The sequence below is a fragment of the Perca fluviatilis genome, chromosome 9, assembly GCF_010015445.1.
Source record: "Perca fluviatilis chromosome 9, GENO_Pfluv_1.0, whole genome shotgun sequence".
NCBI classification, from domain to species: domain Eukaryota; kingdom Metazoa; phylum Chordata; class Actinopteri; order Perciformes; family Percidae; genus Perca; species Perca fluviatilis.
In genome coordinates this window covers 11,824,914-11,842,082 of record NC_053120.1, presented here as the reverse complement: position 1 = coordinate 11,842,082, position 17,169 = coordinate 11,824,914, and the positions used below count along the sequence as shown (strand labels likewise).

The 17,169-nt window shown below is 42.2% G+C and overlaps 2 protein-coding genes across 3 annotated transcripts in view; one reads left to right on the top strand and one right to left on the bottom strand.

Moving 5' to 3' along the window:
* The window catches only part of ddah1 (dimethylarginine dimethylaminohydrolase 1), an 82,019-nt gene extending 74,491 nt beyond the window's left edge, over positions 1–7,528 (bottom strand). Inside the window, exons 1-2 of one of the 2 annotated variants that reach the window (XM_039810765.1) lie at positions 7,413–7,528; positions 7,026–7,059 (exon numbers count right to left, since the gene is read on the bottom strand). Coding sequence is in view for 1 of the 2 variants with exons in the window: in XM_039810764.1 (XP_039666698.1) it covers positions 1,665–1,958 (294 nt within the window). In the remaining variant the exon portion in view is untranslated. Of the gene's footprint in view, positions 1–1,664; positions 2,221–7,025; positions 7,060–7,412 lie in introns of those variants that run through there. The other variant, XM_039810764.1, reaches the window with a different exon arrangement.
* Positions 7,529–8,417: 889 nt separating this feature from the next.
* On the top strand, positions 8,418–11,148 carry ccn1 (cellular communication network factor 1). Its single transcript, XM_039810763.1, has 5 exons — positions 8,418–8,677; positions 8,862–9,093; positions 9,376–9,720; positions 9,843–10,045; positions 10,164–11,148. The coding sequence occupies exons 1-5, from the start codon at positions 8,630–8,632 to the stop codon at positions 10,464–10,466; spliced, it is 1,131 nt and encodes a 376-aa protein (XP_039666697.1). The 5' UTR covers positions 8,418–8,629; the 3' UTR covers positions 10,467–11,148.
* The last annotated feature ends 6,021 nt before the right edge of the window (positions 11,149–17,169 follow it).

Genomic DNA, 17,169 nt, shown 5'->3' with positions numbered 1-17,169 from the left:
TGCGTACAAACAAAAAGGCACTAATATTATATCATTAAACTAGATTAAATCATTAAAAGATCACTCTCCCAAAAAGCCTTTATGCTCACTTTAATGTGAAAAGGTCATTTTGTTGTTTTTTAACAGCGCATCCAGCAGGCCAGCACTTTAACTCCCAATAAAACGGTAATTAAATGTCATTTTTCACAGGACATATTATGTCATTATGAACACAAGTATCCATTTATAATCACTTATAATTCTGCCCGAGACAATCAAGTCATCTGTGATTTTTACTGTCCTGTATTTGAAAACATTATTTTGTCTCTAGTACCTCACACTTTGCCAATTTATAATTCATCACAGCTGACGCCTCTTATTACCAGAGCAGGGGCAAAAAAACAAATCAATTATATCGCTTTATAAATATGAAAAATCTCACAATTTAAATGTGAGAAAGGGTTTTGGGAGAGTGCTGATTGCGTGTGCACATGTGCATGCTAATGTAACTTGTAGCATGTTCAGAATAAATGAAATGCGGTGGGTGAAGGTAGCAGCGCCGAGTTTTTCCAATCAGTATCCCTGCCGCCAGTGGGGCTGGGGACCATTAGCACCAGTGAGCCAAGTAAAGTGACTCTGATGTGATATGACAGGGGCTTTCACAGAAGCCGTCCTACCGTTTCAATCATTGTCAGACACACACACACACACACACACACACACACACACACACACACACTACATTGCAGCTACCCTCACTAGGAAACCAGTGCGCTCACACTGTTGTTTTGTTTTCAAAAAATGTCTTGATTCACTAATTTCAGTTGCCATAAAGCAGTCAGTCAGAGCCAGTTCCTAAAATACAGGTCTATATTTTCTTCTTCTTCAGGTCTTGTCATGATTCTAATCAGCCAATAACTGTTATGAAGTAAGTCCTTCTAGGGTGCTTTGCACACATCCCATGACTTCTATTGACAGCCTACATACAATATGAAGTGACAACGGACATCAAATAGTACATTCATTACCAAGAAAAGTGCATTATGTAGACTTTTAACGTGCAAAAAAATCTATATTTTTCAAAATGTCGCCTTAATGGGAAAATGCATAGTGCAGCACAAGCACATATTATATATTTAAAAAAAAATTAAAATACACATTGTCTTCTTTCAAATGGGCGTTGCCTCATACCTAATAATCCCCTTAAATAGGTTGGTGCACAAAATATGGTTAGAATGGGATCTCGATATGGCACGACGTGGTGGTGAAATGTACAGCTTTCAGAGATGTACGTAGGCCTCATGCAGGATAAACCCTCCTAAAACTTCAGTCTCACACATTTTTGGCAGAATTAACTTGGTTATTAAACAGCTGGAGTGAGTTAATTATGAACTAACTCAAAGACTTCGAGGGGAACATAGTGCCTTTACAGGAAACATATATTCTATAAAACAATGCTAATAATCCCCTAAAGACTTGTCACATAGATCAGCCACCATAACAATGCATTTATCACTAGGTTATCGCATGCTCCGCTGCAGACTAGATATTAATTGCGTGCCAAGTGGACACACCAGGAAAACGAAGGGGGGATATGACGCCTTCCTCTCCACTTTCAAATCAAACTTTTATTTTGTCGGTGTATTGAATCATGCTGTGGATGAAGAAGCTGCCCAGTTCCCTACCTCTCTCCTCCTGCTCTCAGCCCCGGGTCTGGTGATGAGCGCCGTGTCACCGCACACCACGGCCGCGTCCTCCACGAACACGCAGTCCGGGAGCGACTCGTCCGCGGGGAGCTCGACCACCTCCAGCCCGAGCCTCGTCCCCAGGACCTCGACGTACGCCTCGTGCTCCCTCCGCGCGTTGACCACGTCCACCTCCGACTGGCTGCTCCGGAGCGCTTCTTTGGCCAGGGACGCCGGGATTCCCCGGACGACGGCGTGGGTGTAGTGACCAAAACCGACCATTAAACCAGCCATGTTTAGCTTTCCCTTTACTTGGCACGCTCAAATCAGAAACAAAAGGACTGAAAACACCCTAACAGACTAACTCGACGAATGAATGAGAGAAACTACTGTCACTTAACCCGATGCTGCCTGGCTTGCTTATTTGTTCCCTGCTAGTTTTGTTGGGTTTGTATTCTTTATTTACAGTAGCCTGCTACACACAGTGTCAGTCAGCCCCGCTCCGGTCTCCAGGCGAGCGACAGCGCTTCGGTGACGCGCACCGACCATCACGTGTAGCGTACGAGTCTGTCAATCGTCAGTGAGGCGTTCAGACCAACAAGTGACAGTCGAAACACACTGAACCTATAATGGCTCGATCCATTTCACACGGGACCAGCAAAGCAGAGCCTGCAAGTCAAACTCTTTTCATGAACGAATTCCGCTATTTCTCCATCTATTGTAATAGATTGGTAATAGATTGGTAATTGGTAATAGATAGATTGAAGCTGCATGTGTAAACACATGCAGCTTCAATATTTAGCAATCAATTAGACCAAAGCAATAAGAACAAAACAAGCAGTTTGGATTAGATCTAACAATTAGTCAATTCAAAAATTTATTTAGTTTGCATCCACAATCCACATAGTGAAGTTTGTATTTTGACCACTATATTAGAAAATGTTGCTGTTAATAGTATGATTTATATAAAATGCTTTCCAGAAAAAAAGGTTACTTTGAGTTGCTGACATCTGCTTTATCTACACATTAAAATGAGTGGTATCAAGAACCAAATAAATTTGTTAAGAATATGAAAATACAATATCATTTAAAAAAAAGGATTTCATGCTTAACAGCAGTGTTAGAGGTTGTGTTGGCACGTGGATGCCAATCATTCACACATCTTCTGCTTTTATGGAAATATTGACTTGACATTGACTATATGACATTTTAGGTTATATCTTGGTGTGATAATAGAGGAAGTAGTGTCTGTGTCAACCTTTAATGGTTGCCTGCAAAAACGGTGGAACCTCCTAGACTTAAACAAGTAATGGACATAGGAAATTATATATTTGTAATGGGTGTCCCAGAGGACAAAATGAGAGAAATTGATTACCATTACTGCAAACAACAATAATGTTGTCATATCTGGATCTGCATAAAGCTCAGGGCATAAAACCAGTTGAGACTCAGAGTAAGAGATGCATACACACTTGTTTCCTATGCTTTGTTAAAATATGTCTCAACTGTTAGAAGTAAAAAGCAAGAAAGAAAGACTGAGCTCATCTCTATTCCTGAACCTAAGAATTTGGAGACATATGCAACTGCTTCACTCTTGGCATACTTTATGAAATAATGTACACTAACTTCAAGGACAAAGGATATATATATAAGGGGGGATGTCTGCTTGTCCTGCAGTGTGAGAAGTAGGGCAAGGAGTGTGAAAGGAAGAGCAGTGTTAGTAAGTGTGTGTGTGTGTGTGTGTGTGTGTGTGTGTGTGTGTGTGTGTGTGTGTGTGTGTGTGTGTGTGTGTGTGTGTATAGGCGGAGGAAGGGAGGGGGTTTATATTCCCTATGGTGCCATCTAAGGAAGATTCTGGGCCTGAAACTGTCTGAATGGATGGAATGTTTCTTCAGACGTCCCAGAAACACATTCTTCCACCGCGGGACCTCGGTTTGTCTTTTCTTGTTCCAAATTCACTCAATTATCCCCGACTGCTCTAAACATTCCAGGAGCCCCACATTCCTTTTTCCACTCCAGCCAGGATCGCCAACCACCACCCCCACCACCCTCCTCCTCCTAACACTAACACCTGCCCCCACCCAGACTTTCTTTCTTTTCCATCATTCCTCATCACGGATGGACGTGGCCCAAGAAAAGACCCTCTCTTTCTCTTTTCTCTCTCCGTGCTGAGGAATTTGGGTTACTTTAGATGAAGGAAAGCCCTCATACTTCAGGCACACCTGGCTGGTACATTGTGAAACTATAAAAGAAATGAGTGGAAGCAGACACGATCCTCCAGCTGCGGATGAAGCGGCACCAAAAAGCATCACCTCTTAGTATGATTGGACTCATGATGAGATCCTAGACGTCTAAAGTGACATGCATGCGTGATTACACCAGGTGCACGGAGCATACTTAACATTAAGCAGTCAGGGACGTTTTTTTAACTTAATTATGCCAAAGAATAAAGTGATGAAATGACATGACATGAAATGATAAAAAAATGTATGTTACTAGATGGAAAGGATTGTATTTTGAGGCATTTCAATAGCAGCTTCAATTGTGTCCGATTCAAGCTGTTTTTCAGCTATCTAAGACATTTTTTGAGTACATGTCAGTTTTGTTAAGAGGCTTGAGGAAAGAGTAAAGTGACATATATCATCACACACTATTGTTAAAACTAGTTGTTTAGGTATTACGTTGCACTTAGACCCAAAATGGAGTCAAAGAAACCCCTAAAAGGTTGTAGAAACATCCACAAGGGGAAAGCTTAGACAATGTGATGCTGGGGTTAGATATCCAAAAATGGCCATCGCAGGGCGCCAGGGTAGCTCACCTGGTAGAGCAGGTGCCCATATATAGAGGTTTACTCCTCGACGCAGTGGCCGTGGGTTCGACTCCGACCTGTGGTCCTTGGCTGCATGTCATTCCCCTTTCTCTCCCCTTTCATGTCTTCATCTGTCCTATATAAATAAAGGCCTAAAATGCCAAAAAAATATCTTTAAAAATGCCCACCGCAGAGGAATGTTTGATTTTTACACTAAATTAACCCATCACTGCAATGAGTGTTTTGAAGATGATGTATCTGTTAAGCTGAGAAGGCAAAATGTGGACAATTATTTTTGACAACACATACATTCGCATGCATAGGAAGTAAGTAAGTAATTTTGCTGCACAAGAACACAAAAAAACACCTCTAGCTTCTTTTTGTTAGCCAAATGCCAGCTCGGCGCTAGCTACAATCCCTTTGAACAGACCCACAGTGAATGTATATGTCGAAAAATGTCACGAATATCACTAACAGGAGATATGCTATGGCCATGTGCTGGTCGTATGCACAAGATCAGACAGAAGTGGAATTGTTTCAAGTAAAAATGGGCACAGCTTTAGGCATAATAATCTTGGAGGAAGAAATTACACAACAAAGTGTGCTTTTACAAGATTATTAAACAGCCCTCCTCACTCAAGGCCTTTTCATTTCATTATGCCAAGACAACAAAGACAAAATGGCTGAACATATCTATTAAGCCTGGACTGCGCCTTTTTCCTTTTAAAGATTCAGCAAATGTTACAAATCCAATGAAATTGACGTGAATCTATGATTAACAGAGTTCTGCCTTTTCAAATCTACATTACTTCAAAACTTGATTCAGTATTTTAATCGTTGGCCTCATCGCTGACCTCGTTCACACAAGAATGGCTATAACTCAGCAGACTTCCTGCTGCTCCATGCGCTGACAGAGAAAGGAAGTGTTACCAGCACACACTGCATACCAGTGACCAGTTATGACATTTATCTTGAATATACTACAATGGAATCTGTTGTTTAAACATGCCGGGCCATCCTGTTCTGTTCCATCTGTCACTTGGACATAAATGGGGATGCTGAGGGCTGCCCGCCACAGACTTCCTGAGGACCAATTCTGAGGGCCGCTGTCTCTTCAACTGTGAGTGCCCCTGGTGGGATCTGACAATGAGTTTCCAATACATTGAGCCACAACACAACGCACAATAATCTCTCTCAAACTTTGGTGAACCTTTTGAGAGATTGGAGGTTGTGGAGCTGCTCGGATAACCATGCTACAGAGCTGTGAGCATAATCCAAAGGTCATTTCTGTAAAGGAAAGAGACCCCCCTCCTCATGTTGGGGAGTGTGTGTGTGTGTGTGTGTGTGTGTGATGAGGGTTCTCAGACAGCCTTAGTGGAAACTATTATGCCAGGGCAATTGCAACATGGAGAAGCATGTCCAGCTTTTGGAATATTTCCTAAACCTAATGGGTAATTAAGGAATGAAGATTACTGCGTGTTATTCTCCATTGACGTACAATGACAACACTGTTTCCTATCACCATAACACACAGTCGGATGCACACATGCGGCCATACGCACGTATGTGAACTCACATACAGTATGCACATACACACACTGGAGAGACTTTAGGTCAACATAGTAGAGGACGTTCAAACAAAGCATGACATAAGACCTGCTGTACAAACAGCGAGATACATTAAAGGGGTATTCCACCAATTTGGTATTGCACTTCTACAAAATTAGGAGATTCATGAGAGACAGTAAGGTAAAAATGATCAAAATCGACAGCCAAGATATTCAAACTTTTGGTGCCTTGATCAATCTGCATCCGACATTTCCCATATGCAACCATGAGCATGTTATTATAACTTTTTTTTATAATAACCCTTTTTTTTTAAAGCTGTTTTCATAGTTGTACTTGCCATGAGGAGCAAACTGATGTTGATGTGTGAACTCAATAGTGTCCCTTTAACATCTTAAATTTGACATTAACATAAGCAAATGGGCGCACATTAGCATAATGCAGCTTGGAAATACACACTGTACAGACATCATTGCACATTTGCTCAAAAAGACACACCCCCTATCCAAATAGGCTGCAAACACACACACACACACACACACACACACACACACACACACACACACACACACACACACACACACACACACACACACACACACAGAGGCACACCTCCAATCGAAAACCTCTCACTGACTCAGGCTATATGGATCTGTTCACAATGTAGGCTAATCATATTAATATCATATAAGTATGCACTGACATTTGGACATTGGTCATTCTTTAGGCTACATAAAAAACATAAATATCTACAACACAAGCCCAGATAGTCTGCCAGGAGAAAGTTTAAAAAAGCTACAGTGTTCAACCTGTCCACAACGTTTGCTGAATGAATCTGTTAAGAATCTATTTCAGCTGCTATGACTCATATTCATTTAACGGGAGCACGGTGATGATTCATGGTTTTGCAGATACAAGCTGATTCATATCTCATGTCAACTACAGTCCGCAGAAAAAATAAATAAATAAAATAAGTCCAAACTCACCGGAGAAGCTCTCCAGCCGTCTTGTTCACTGCTGCTGTCTCAGTGTATCGTCATTTTAAAAAGGGGGAGAGAGAGAGAGACGTGAAATATCCGATCCTTATAAACACAAATAAACAATCTGCCCGCATGCAAAATGTCCTCTTTGGAATCTGCCAGCCGTTCATGGAAATAATAATGGTTTCATGTTGCGTCTTTACGCATTTCGTTTCCATCTGGTGAAAGTTTTCATCAATCGGAATAATTTGAAAACGTCAGTGGAGAGGACTTATTGAGACCCCCGATGTAAAAAAAAAGAAAAAAGAAAAAAGAAAGTAGAGACAAAGACCAACAATTTGTCTCCCCCCACCAACACCACAACATCCCTGGTGGAAAATTGGATCACTTTACCTACAACGGGACCCCCTTTCCCCCCTCCGAGACGTGATGGACACATTGCGTGAAAAGTCAAATTGCCTCAAGGAATGAATGCAAAGGAATTTCCCTGCATGAAGAACATATTTAACAAGCCTTTAAGCTGTCAGGAATGCTTTGTGGTCTGCTGGCCAAAGGGAGAGAAATATGTTAATAATGTAGGCTACTGCCATACCAAATATGGCAATATTGTTACGTCTGAGCTCTGGTGCGCATCTGGAAACGCTTAGCTCTTCTGAAGGCACTGGAAAGCCAGAAATAGACGCTGTTAAACGTATTTCTGCCCACACCTTTAGACTCAAAGAGAAAAAAAAACTCACGCTATTTTAAACGTGGCCACTGCAACATGCTATAAATTGTAGTTAACTAATTGTTTTAATCATCAAAAAGCATTACTGTCACAAAAATGACAAGAAGTCCATTATTCCTAAGGGGACACTGTATTGTGATACAGAAAAGGCACCTTATTTTTTGGCACGTTTTCTACATACTACTTTAGGGTATTCTTTGGCATGATTTATTATGTTTTTAATCACATGATAACCGTTTAAAGACATAGAACGCACTCAAACCAATAAGTTATAAAATGCCAAATTGTCTTTTTCACTCATTTGTCTATAAAGTGAAAAGACAATCACAGGGGGGGAAAGTTACAATAAAGCACCTAAACTCCACTACTTCTACAGAAAAGTCCTCTGAACTCGAGTTGATAGATGTGAGAAGCGAGCAGAGGAAGAAAATGAAAGGGGGGATAAACAAGAAGGGAAAAATGTGAGACGGAAAAGTGTGTTCAGATGGGATCCAGGGGGGGAAAATCCATTTGAGAAAGAAAAAAAAAAGAGAGAAAGGTTTAGACAGGGTGGAGCTTAGGTCTTGGATGGAAAATGCGCCGAGAAACATTCCTGGCATAGTTTGGGAACAGTTCAGCAGGCAGCCCAGGAACGACGTCAGCTTCCCACTACGGTATAAAAGGCCGGAGGTGGCCGGACCTCAGCAGACTGCAACCGCTTTACCGAGAGCTTCAACTACTCTAAAGGAGCCTCTAACACCAGAGACTACCAGCAACAAATCAAGACAAGACGATTGAGCGAGGGAATACCTAAGGACTCCTCCGAAGACAGACTATAACTAACTTTTCATAAAACTGGGACCAGGATTCCTCTTGAACACGCAGAAGAAATTTTATCCCCAAGATGCTGATGCTTACTGTTGTCGTTACCTTCCTTGGGAGCTTTAATATGGTGAGTCATTTCTCTATTTCAATCTGAAAGAGTTTCCTGTGTTTAGCCTAATGACAAGGGACATGAGCACGTTTCTTTAAACGGGATGAAGTGAGGATAGCTTTTCGATATTTGTGGGATGTGCTGTGTGGCGTGCCTTTAAAGTTTCAGTCTTTAACAGAAGATTTGGTTGTTGGCTGTACAGGTCCTCTCTTCCTCCTCCTCCTCCTGCCCCTCCGTGTGTGAGTGTCCTATGGAGATGCCCAAGTGCGCACCCGGCGTGAGCGTCGTCCTGGACGGCTGCGGCTGCTGCAAAGTTTGCGCCAGGCAGCTGAACGAGGACTGCAGCCTGACCGAGCCTTGTGACCACACTAAAGGGCTGGAGTGTAACTTTGGGGCCAGCTTTGCTGCTGCTACTACCCGTGGCATCTGCCGAGGTATGTATAAAGACCGTCAGCTCCACATGTCTTTTTTTCTTTAAGTAAGGTGTGTTTTAAATCAGTAGACCCATTTCAGCACTGTGGAATGCAGATAGAAGGACACTTAGACTAAACCTCAAAGTACAGACAGCCCACTGTGAAGGGAAAGAGACTCCTCAGGCAGCCTGAAGAATTTCACAGTTTAACTGATCCTTACCTGGCAGCCATGTGATGTGTTCAGCAGACGTTTAGAGCAGGAAAGAATAACATTCCTTTCCTCCTGTTTTTCTCCCCTTGCAGCCAAGTCAGAGGGCAGACCCTGCGAGTACAACAGCAGGATCTACCAGAACGGAGAGAGCTTCCAGCCCAACTGTAAACACCAGTGCACATGCATCGATGGGGCAGTGGGATGTGTCCCACTGTGCCCGCAGGAGCTCTCCCTGCCCAACCTGGGCTGTGCCAACCCAAGACTGGTCAAGGTAGCAGGCCAGTGCTGTGAGGAGTGGGCGTGTGATAATGGCATGGAGACAGACATCCTGGAGAAGATCTTTGGCAAAGACATGATGACTGATGAGTCGGAAAAAGACCTCACCAACAGGAACGAGCTCATTGCTATCGTGAAGGGAGGACTCAAGTCTCTAGCTGGTAAGAAAGCTGTTTTTCATCCTAGAAATGTTCCGGATATAAAATAGAATATCTTGCAATATGAAGGATTTTAAGTTGCTAATGTTATTTTTTTTAAATTTTATTTCTTCTTTTAATCACAGCCTTTAGACCACAGCCTGAAGTCCACATGTTTGACAACCAGAAGTGCATTGTCCAAACCACACCCTGGTCCCAGTGCTCCAAGAGCTGTGGAACAGGCATCTCCACCAGAGTCACCAACAACAACAGCGAGTGCAAGCTGGTCAAGGAGACAAGAATCTGTGAAGTGCGGCCATGCACCCAGTCACCTTACTCCAGTCTGAAGGTAAGCTTGAGCCACCATGACTGAATATGATGGAGACCTGCATGGTACTGTAAATGCACCTCTTGTGGGTCTGAGTGCATGACTAATCTCCATCTCCTTGTTATTTATTCCTCTGCAGAAAGGAAAGAAGTGCAGCAGAACCAAGAAATCCAGCCAGCCGGTCAAGTTCACCTATGCCGGCTGCTCCAGCCTGAAGAAGTACAGGCCAAAGTACTGCGGCGCCTGCGTGGACGGCCGCTGCTGCAGCCCCCATGACACCAGAACCATCCGTGTCAAGTTCCTCTGCGAGGACGGAGAGACCTTCAACAAGAACATTATGATGATCGAGTCCTGCAAGTGCACCTACAATTGTCCCCATGCCAACGAAGCCTCCTACCCCTTCTACCGCCTCTCCAACGACATCCACAAGTTCAGAGACTGATTGGCAAAGAACGTCCAAACCCCTCAGCAAGAGAAAGAGATGATCCGCAGCACTGGCAGCCAATGGCAGTCCAGATGAATGCAGGGGTGTAAATAGACTATCAATCAACTACCAGCTTCTTGTTGTAACTAGATTCCCAAGGAATTGTGGGCTTACATCATGAGGACTTTATGAAGTGCACTGTTTGCTGTGACTACATCAGCATTCTTAACTAAGAACTGCTTCATATTAATGGAGCATCAGAAGTAGCTTCGTTATGGAGCAATATGTAATTAATATTTGTACATTTATGTTAGTCGCTGATATCAATTCACTGTGTATATTTTGATCCTTTACATCAGACATGACCCAGACTGTAGACTTGTGTGTGTATATGTAGATATGCACATACGCAACTTCAATTAGCATACCATCCTGTATCTTAAGAACAACACACCGCAATGTAACCTCTGGACTTGTTTAGCAAGTGTGTGGTTTCATTCCTTTCTGACGTGGGCATTATTGTTCATGTTTTGTGGCAGCTATTGAACTCCCTTCATGAAAAAAAGACAAAGCGAAACATGTCAAAGGATGAATGAATGTTTTTATTATTGTTATTAATATTATTTATCAAGAAATGTAGCTACTTTATTTGGATATTATGTGTCATACTGGAATAAATTGTAAAAATGATTTAATTTTATATGCCACAAATAAAACTGATTTATTTATGAAATACGACACTGCCTGAGTTCAGTCTGTTCAAACTACTCTGCAGAACGGTGCAAACAAAGTACAATGCTCACATGCACAGGGCAGGGGGAGGATATTTAAAGCCACTATTTCCAAAGAAAATCCTCCTGTTATATCATTCTTTAAACCCAACAGATTCTCAGACGGACAGAGACTGAGCAGGGTCGGTCTGTTCTTATATAACACAACCTTGGAGGCTCTCTCTCCTGACTTTTTAGTGCTTTGGAATGCCATTCTGCAGCGAGCTAGCTTGCTTTCATTTGATCTGGCTAAGCCATACACTTGACTGATTCTGAGAGGGGAAAAAAAAAAAGATTAAGTCCACGAGTAGCAATGAGTATGGGAGTATGCCAAGAATCTTAAGTGCTGTCTGAATGGGCTGGGATTAGACACCATGCAAGGGGGACAATGACTATTATTGTATACAATGAGCTGTATACAAAGAATGCATTCCCGGGTAAGCTTTTTTTCACAGCGGACTAGCACTACCAAATTGACCTAATTCATTAGCAGCTGCCTTTAAAAGTGAATTAGTTGCATTAGCATCTGTTGGCTCTTAAACTGCAGGGGTCTGCTAAATAGTTGTAAACAGCCATGCAAAGTAGAAAGGGCTAAAGTCTGTCTTCCAGGTTTCAGTATAACAGGCATTAAGAAATACTATTATGAGGTAGAAATAGGGGAAGGACAGGAAACAGGGGGAACATAGCTTCTGTTGCTTCTGTGGTCATAGGAACTTCTAATTCAGTTTTCCAGCTACTGAAACTGAAAAGTGTGTTGCTACTGTCACAAACACCACTTGACTCCCGCTCTGGTGTTTTCATTACTTATGTTTACATGAGCTCAGATTGGTCCTGCGTGCTTTAAGCCTGTAGGTTTTTATGACCCCAAGGTACCTAAAAACCCATGAATATGAAATGCTTAATTAAAGAGCACAATAAGTATCAGTCTGAAAAGGATGTTGGTTAATTTTCTTTTTGAAACACAGGATTTCATGGCAGATGCTTTCACCTGGAATAAATAAATACCTACAGTGCAGTTTGAACTGGGGTAGGGAGAGCAGAGCTCAGGGGCAACGACCGAGAGGTTTCTTTTTTTTTTTTTTGATCCAGGTAGAGGGAGTGGCTCAGGAATGCAGCAGTGGCTCAGAAAGCAGACATCCTGATGGGCGGCAGATGTTGGAAAATATTTCAGAGCAACATGTTCACTTTAGCTAAGAAGATTTTCCAAATATACACAAACACTCCCGAGTACTCACTTGTATCCACAAAAGGCATTTTATCTCCACAGAAACAAGTATAAAAGTGTGTCTATCTGGAGGTAGATGTCTCTCCTGCACAGCTTTCCCGCACAGCTGCTGGAAATAAGTCTTAATCGAGTGTATTTAATAAGAGGTTGAGCAGGACACATTGCCTTTGATTGAGCTGCATACCTCACAGGATGTGCCCACTGAGGTTTTACAGATTGCTCACATGAAAGGCCTTTGAGGTTTTACCTAATCACAAAGATGTGTGGCTACCTCTTGCAGCACAGATTTACAGTCCAAACACTTTCAGGGAGCCCACTTTTTGCTCCTTCCCTTTCAGTGGCTGCCTAAAGAAGAGAAAATTTCCATCTAGTTCCGAGTTCGGAAAGTGCCGTGCAATCAGACTGTCATTTCTCTTGTTGACACAATGCAGCAAACTTGGTTATGTAATGGCATCTGTATGTTATGTGAGCAGTTCCTTCGGTCATCGGTAGCATTCCTTTATAATGTACAGACAAGCACAGGTTTACAATCCCTCAGCTTTAACAGAGGACCCACAGATCAGGATCATTGTGAGAAATAATTCACAGTGTCCCTGCCAACACAACACAAACCCATAAAAACTATCGCTCTCAGACAAGCAGGCAACAAGGCTCTCTCACACACATGCGGCTCTCAAACATATGCGCCTCTGCAATTAAATCACTCACCGACTACCTCATTCCCTGAACCCAAAATGTGTTTATATGACAAAGACATTAGCATTAAAGCTTCATCAAGCACTACGTAATGCTGTGCAACCAGAAGCTAACAGGATCGAGAGTGGTCATTACAACATTCTGGAAGCTGCTGAGCACTGATGTCAGCTATTTAACAGCCCCCTTGTCTATAACCTCAGATTAATATTTACTGTTATAAGGAACACAGGGCAAGAAGCAAGGAGAGTTAGAGGCTGGCCACCAAGTACAAATGCAGAGGCAGTCATTTGCTTTAAAAAGCACCATCTGCTGGACAAAACAGGAAAATGCATTGTGTGTATGAAATGTACTGTATTTAGACTGACTCACCTATTTACACCTGCACAGTTTTAAAGATTCATCAAATGTGTGGCTGACACTGAGTGAACATCTTACAAATGACTTCATTACCGTGTATTTGCATATGAAATGTTACATTTCTCACTGAGACAAAGTGATGTAAAAGACATCCATTTGCCAAATCCTGGCAGGGTGTGGGACCCTATCGATGTAATCAGCATTAACACACACGCACACGCACACGCACACGCACACACACACACACACACACTTACATAAGAATTACTGATGAGCAGCTTAGGGGAAAATCAGAGTCGATTCCCTCCCAGATTGTTGGATTGTTCAGTCGGTTCCCTGAAGGCCGCTGGCTACTGAGTGATTATTTGCTCAAACAAGCTGAGTATTGATGGGATAGGCAGCACTAAGTATTGGGCGTCTTGAGTCTCAGCCCAATGAAGACAATGTTGGACTGAATAATCTCCAAGGGGGCACATACCGTCAACAGCTGAGCTAATGTTGGCATACTTCCCTTAAAAAGTTAAAGGGATTTAACAGCTGAGCTAATGTTGGCATACTTCCCTTAAAAAGTTAACAGGATTTAACACTACAGTGCCTTACTTAACAATTATAATGCAGAAAATCTGTGGAGAATTCTGTGGAATTCCGCATCCACAGATTCTGTGTGGCACTGGATATAAGGTAAATGAATGTTCAATCAAATTTTACATACATTTTTGCTGCTTTACTACAGCCCAACTTCAAACTCTGGCAGCACTGTAGCTCAGTGGTTAGCACTGCTGCCTCACAGCAAGCAGGCACTTTCCTCCCTCCATAAAGACTTGCATGCTGGGTAACTCCTGCCATTGTCTTTGACGTAGGTACTGGCATTACAACTGTGGTTGGTCCCCAGGCCCATTGCTCCTAATTTGTTAGGATGGCCTTAAATGCAGAGGATGCATATTTTAATTTAGAAATGCAATCCCTGAATATCTACTGTTCCTACTTTTAAACTATCCTATCACCTGTAGATATCTAATTGATAAAATAGCTTATTATTGAGCTAATCTCCAGCAGGCGGATCTTAAAAGAAATAAAAAGTCTGACGCTTTTGACCACTACTTTCCAAAAAGAGAGCTACTGCCTTCTATTTTCCATGTAGATTCGACAGTTAATCTTTTAGTAAACGCTGGTCACATGAATGCAGAGAAGCTATGTTCATTTCTTTCACAGATCATTTAAAACTCACAATGATTGACAAATTAAAAACTGTGATTTGAACTCTTGAGCAGTGGTGGTCCTCAGGATCCGGATTTTGCTGACGGTCCTATGGAACAAGTGACAAGAGTGATGTATTTTCCTACTCTTCCTGTCTCCCCCATGCTGGGTAATTGGTTTCTGGTTTCCACTATTGTGAAGGGATAGAGGCTAGTAAGGCCTTAGTCATTATATCGCCACCCACTTTCCCCTGTAACACAATTTCTGATTTCTTTTGCATCTTTTGATCTTTGGAGCTAACAATGCTTGTGGAAATATAGCTAATGAGTGGCAACTATGACTCGAGGCTTCGTGCACTAAAAAAAGCGCCTGCTGGCCTCCCCTTGTCACAAACTGCAATTTAGTAACCACACAAAGAAACAGATATAAATGTAAGGAAAGAAGCACATGCAATTACCAAATGTGACCTTACATTTAGTAGTCTTAATGCCAGAGCAGGCGTAGAATGGGCATTTTCTAGGCCTGATCCTGAATTTATTCCCAACTGGACACACCAAGAACACCTACACAGAGCTCAGATACTTGAAACACCTCAACTTCCTTGTCTTTATTCAATTCGACTGAGCAGCAGTTTCACAAAGCAGTGTTTCCTTTTGAAGTCTGAGCACCACATACTATCCCTGAACACATGATGAATGAGGCTTGAAACGTAGGTAGACGTTAGTAAAATACCTGCCTGTCGATCTAACACTCCATCTTGCCTTCATTGACACTTAAAAAATACTTGAACTACTTTACGTGGGGCAGCAACTTGGACAGTCTACATCTCCAGTCTACATCTTGGAGGTAATGAGTCTCGTTCCAACTGCTTTACGAGCCACACATAACCTCAGGACATGACCAGACACACCAATTTAACCTTAACAGCAGTTAGAGCCAAAAAGAAGATCAATCATGGCAGATCAGATTATATGACTTCAAAGTGAATTATCATTGGCCATCAATCATCTACACCTAAGGTGTTAGTTTTGGACAGTCCATGACAGGCATACATATCCACTAACAGGTCCCCCTAGAGGAACTATAGAGCCCCCAGCCAGCAGCTTCTCCAGGACCCCCACTTAAGCAGCAGTGCTCAGCCAGGGTCTTATCCCCAGAAAATGAGACAGCTCAGCACCTATGTAGTAGTTGATGTTGGGGTGCCCTGGTGGCCTAGGGGTTTAAGTGCTTTGGTGACGTATGGGTAACCTATTTCTAGGTTTCTCCCTCTAAGGCCCATTTGTTTTTATAAAGGAATGAAAAAATCCAGCAAAAACTACAAAATAATAGCTAAACCTGTGTGTATGGGTAAGCACAAGCATTGGACCAGTTTGCTTTGGGAGACCCGACCAAGAGCTATGGAGAACACAGCTACTATAGTCATGGATGCATGCAAACTCCCCCACAAAGCTGATTTAACCAAATCATTCTACATGTGTTTGAATGCAATCTCAAAATTTGCTGCATTATTTCAACCAGATCCAATTAAAAGGTGTGCAGCTGGGAAACGAGAGTTGAGGTTAGATTGATGGGTTACATGCCACTGGGATCCTTTGGTTCTTCCCTCTTTCACCTTGCAGACAAATAAACTGTGGACAGAATAACGTTCGGACAAAGCAACAGAAAATAGATACGTTTTGTGCGGCTCAACGGCAGGTGCTCTAAAAACAACTTCACCACGATAACTCCAGGCTGATAATAAAAGAATAACAGACAACAAGCAGGCTGTGTTGGTTCAGACTGTCAGATTGACACAAGACAGACAAACGGGAACAAGTGAATCACTTCCTGCAAACAACTTACATGGATCAGTGTGCGAGGTGACTGCAGTGACAAACATTGCTGGTCTGTTTGTGTTGAAGTGCGGTAGTGGCATTGTTTATACTAAAAGCAGGATGAATTCAATCAACCAAAGGCCCTGAAGCTTTCTGCCTCAATCTGTCTTAAAGGGTGATTTACTAAGTTAGTAATACTCATGATGTTTACAAAACGTAAGTCCTCACATGTGACCTGCATGTTATGAGTATGGACTTCCGAGGGAAACATTTGGAAAATTCACAAAGATTGAGCCTCTGCATCCTGGAAAGGTAATGTTTTTGTTGACCAAAGAAAATAATATTAAAAAATAACTGGTTTCAGATTTTATGTTAGCTCTATAAGCTCGATAATGAACAGGCCATAGAAAACCACTGTGGTACAGCATTTCTTTTTAAGAAACAGATGGCCTCATTTAGTGGTACTTCTCTAAGTTTAGAACAGTCAGATAAGCGAAACATCCGTTGAACGTCAATTGAAAATGAGAAATGCGCATGCAAAATTGTTACTTGGTTGCAGATGAAAAGTGTTTGATTTTGAGCACTGAAAATGTTTTCTATGTTTTCATTTATCAAGGTTTTGCTTGATGAATGATTCTGTGGGCCTAATGGCAACCACCCTG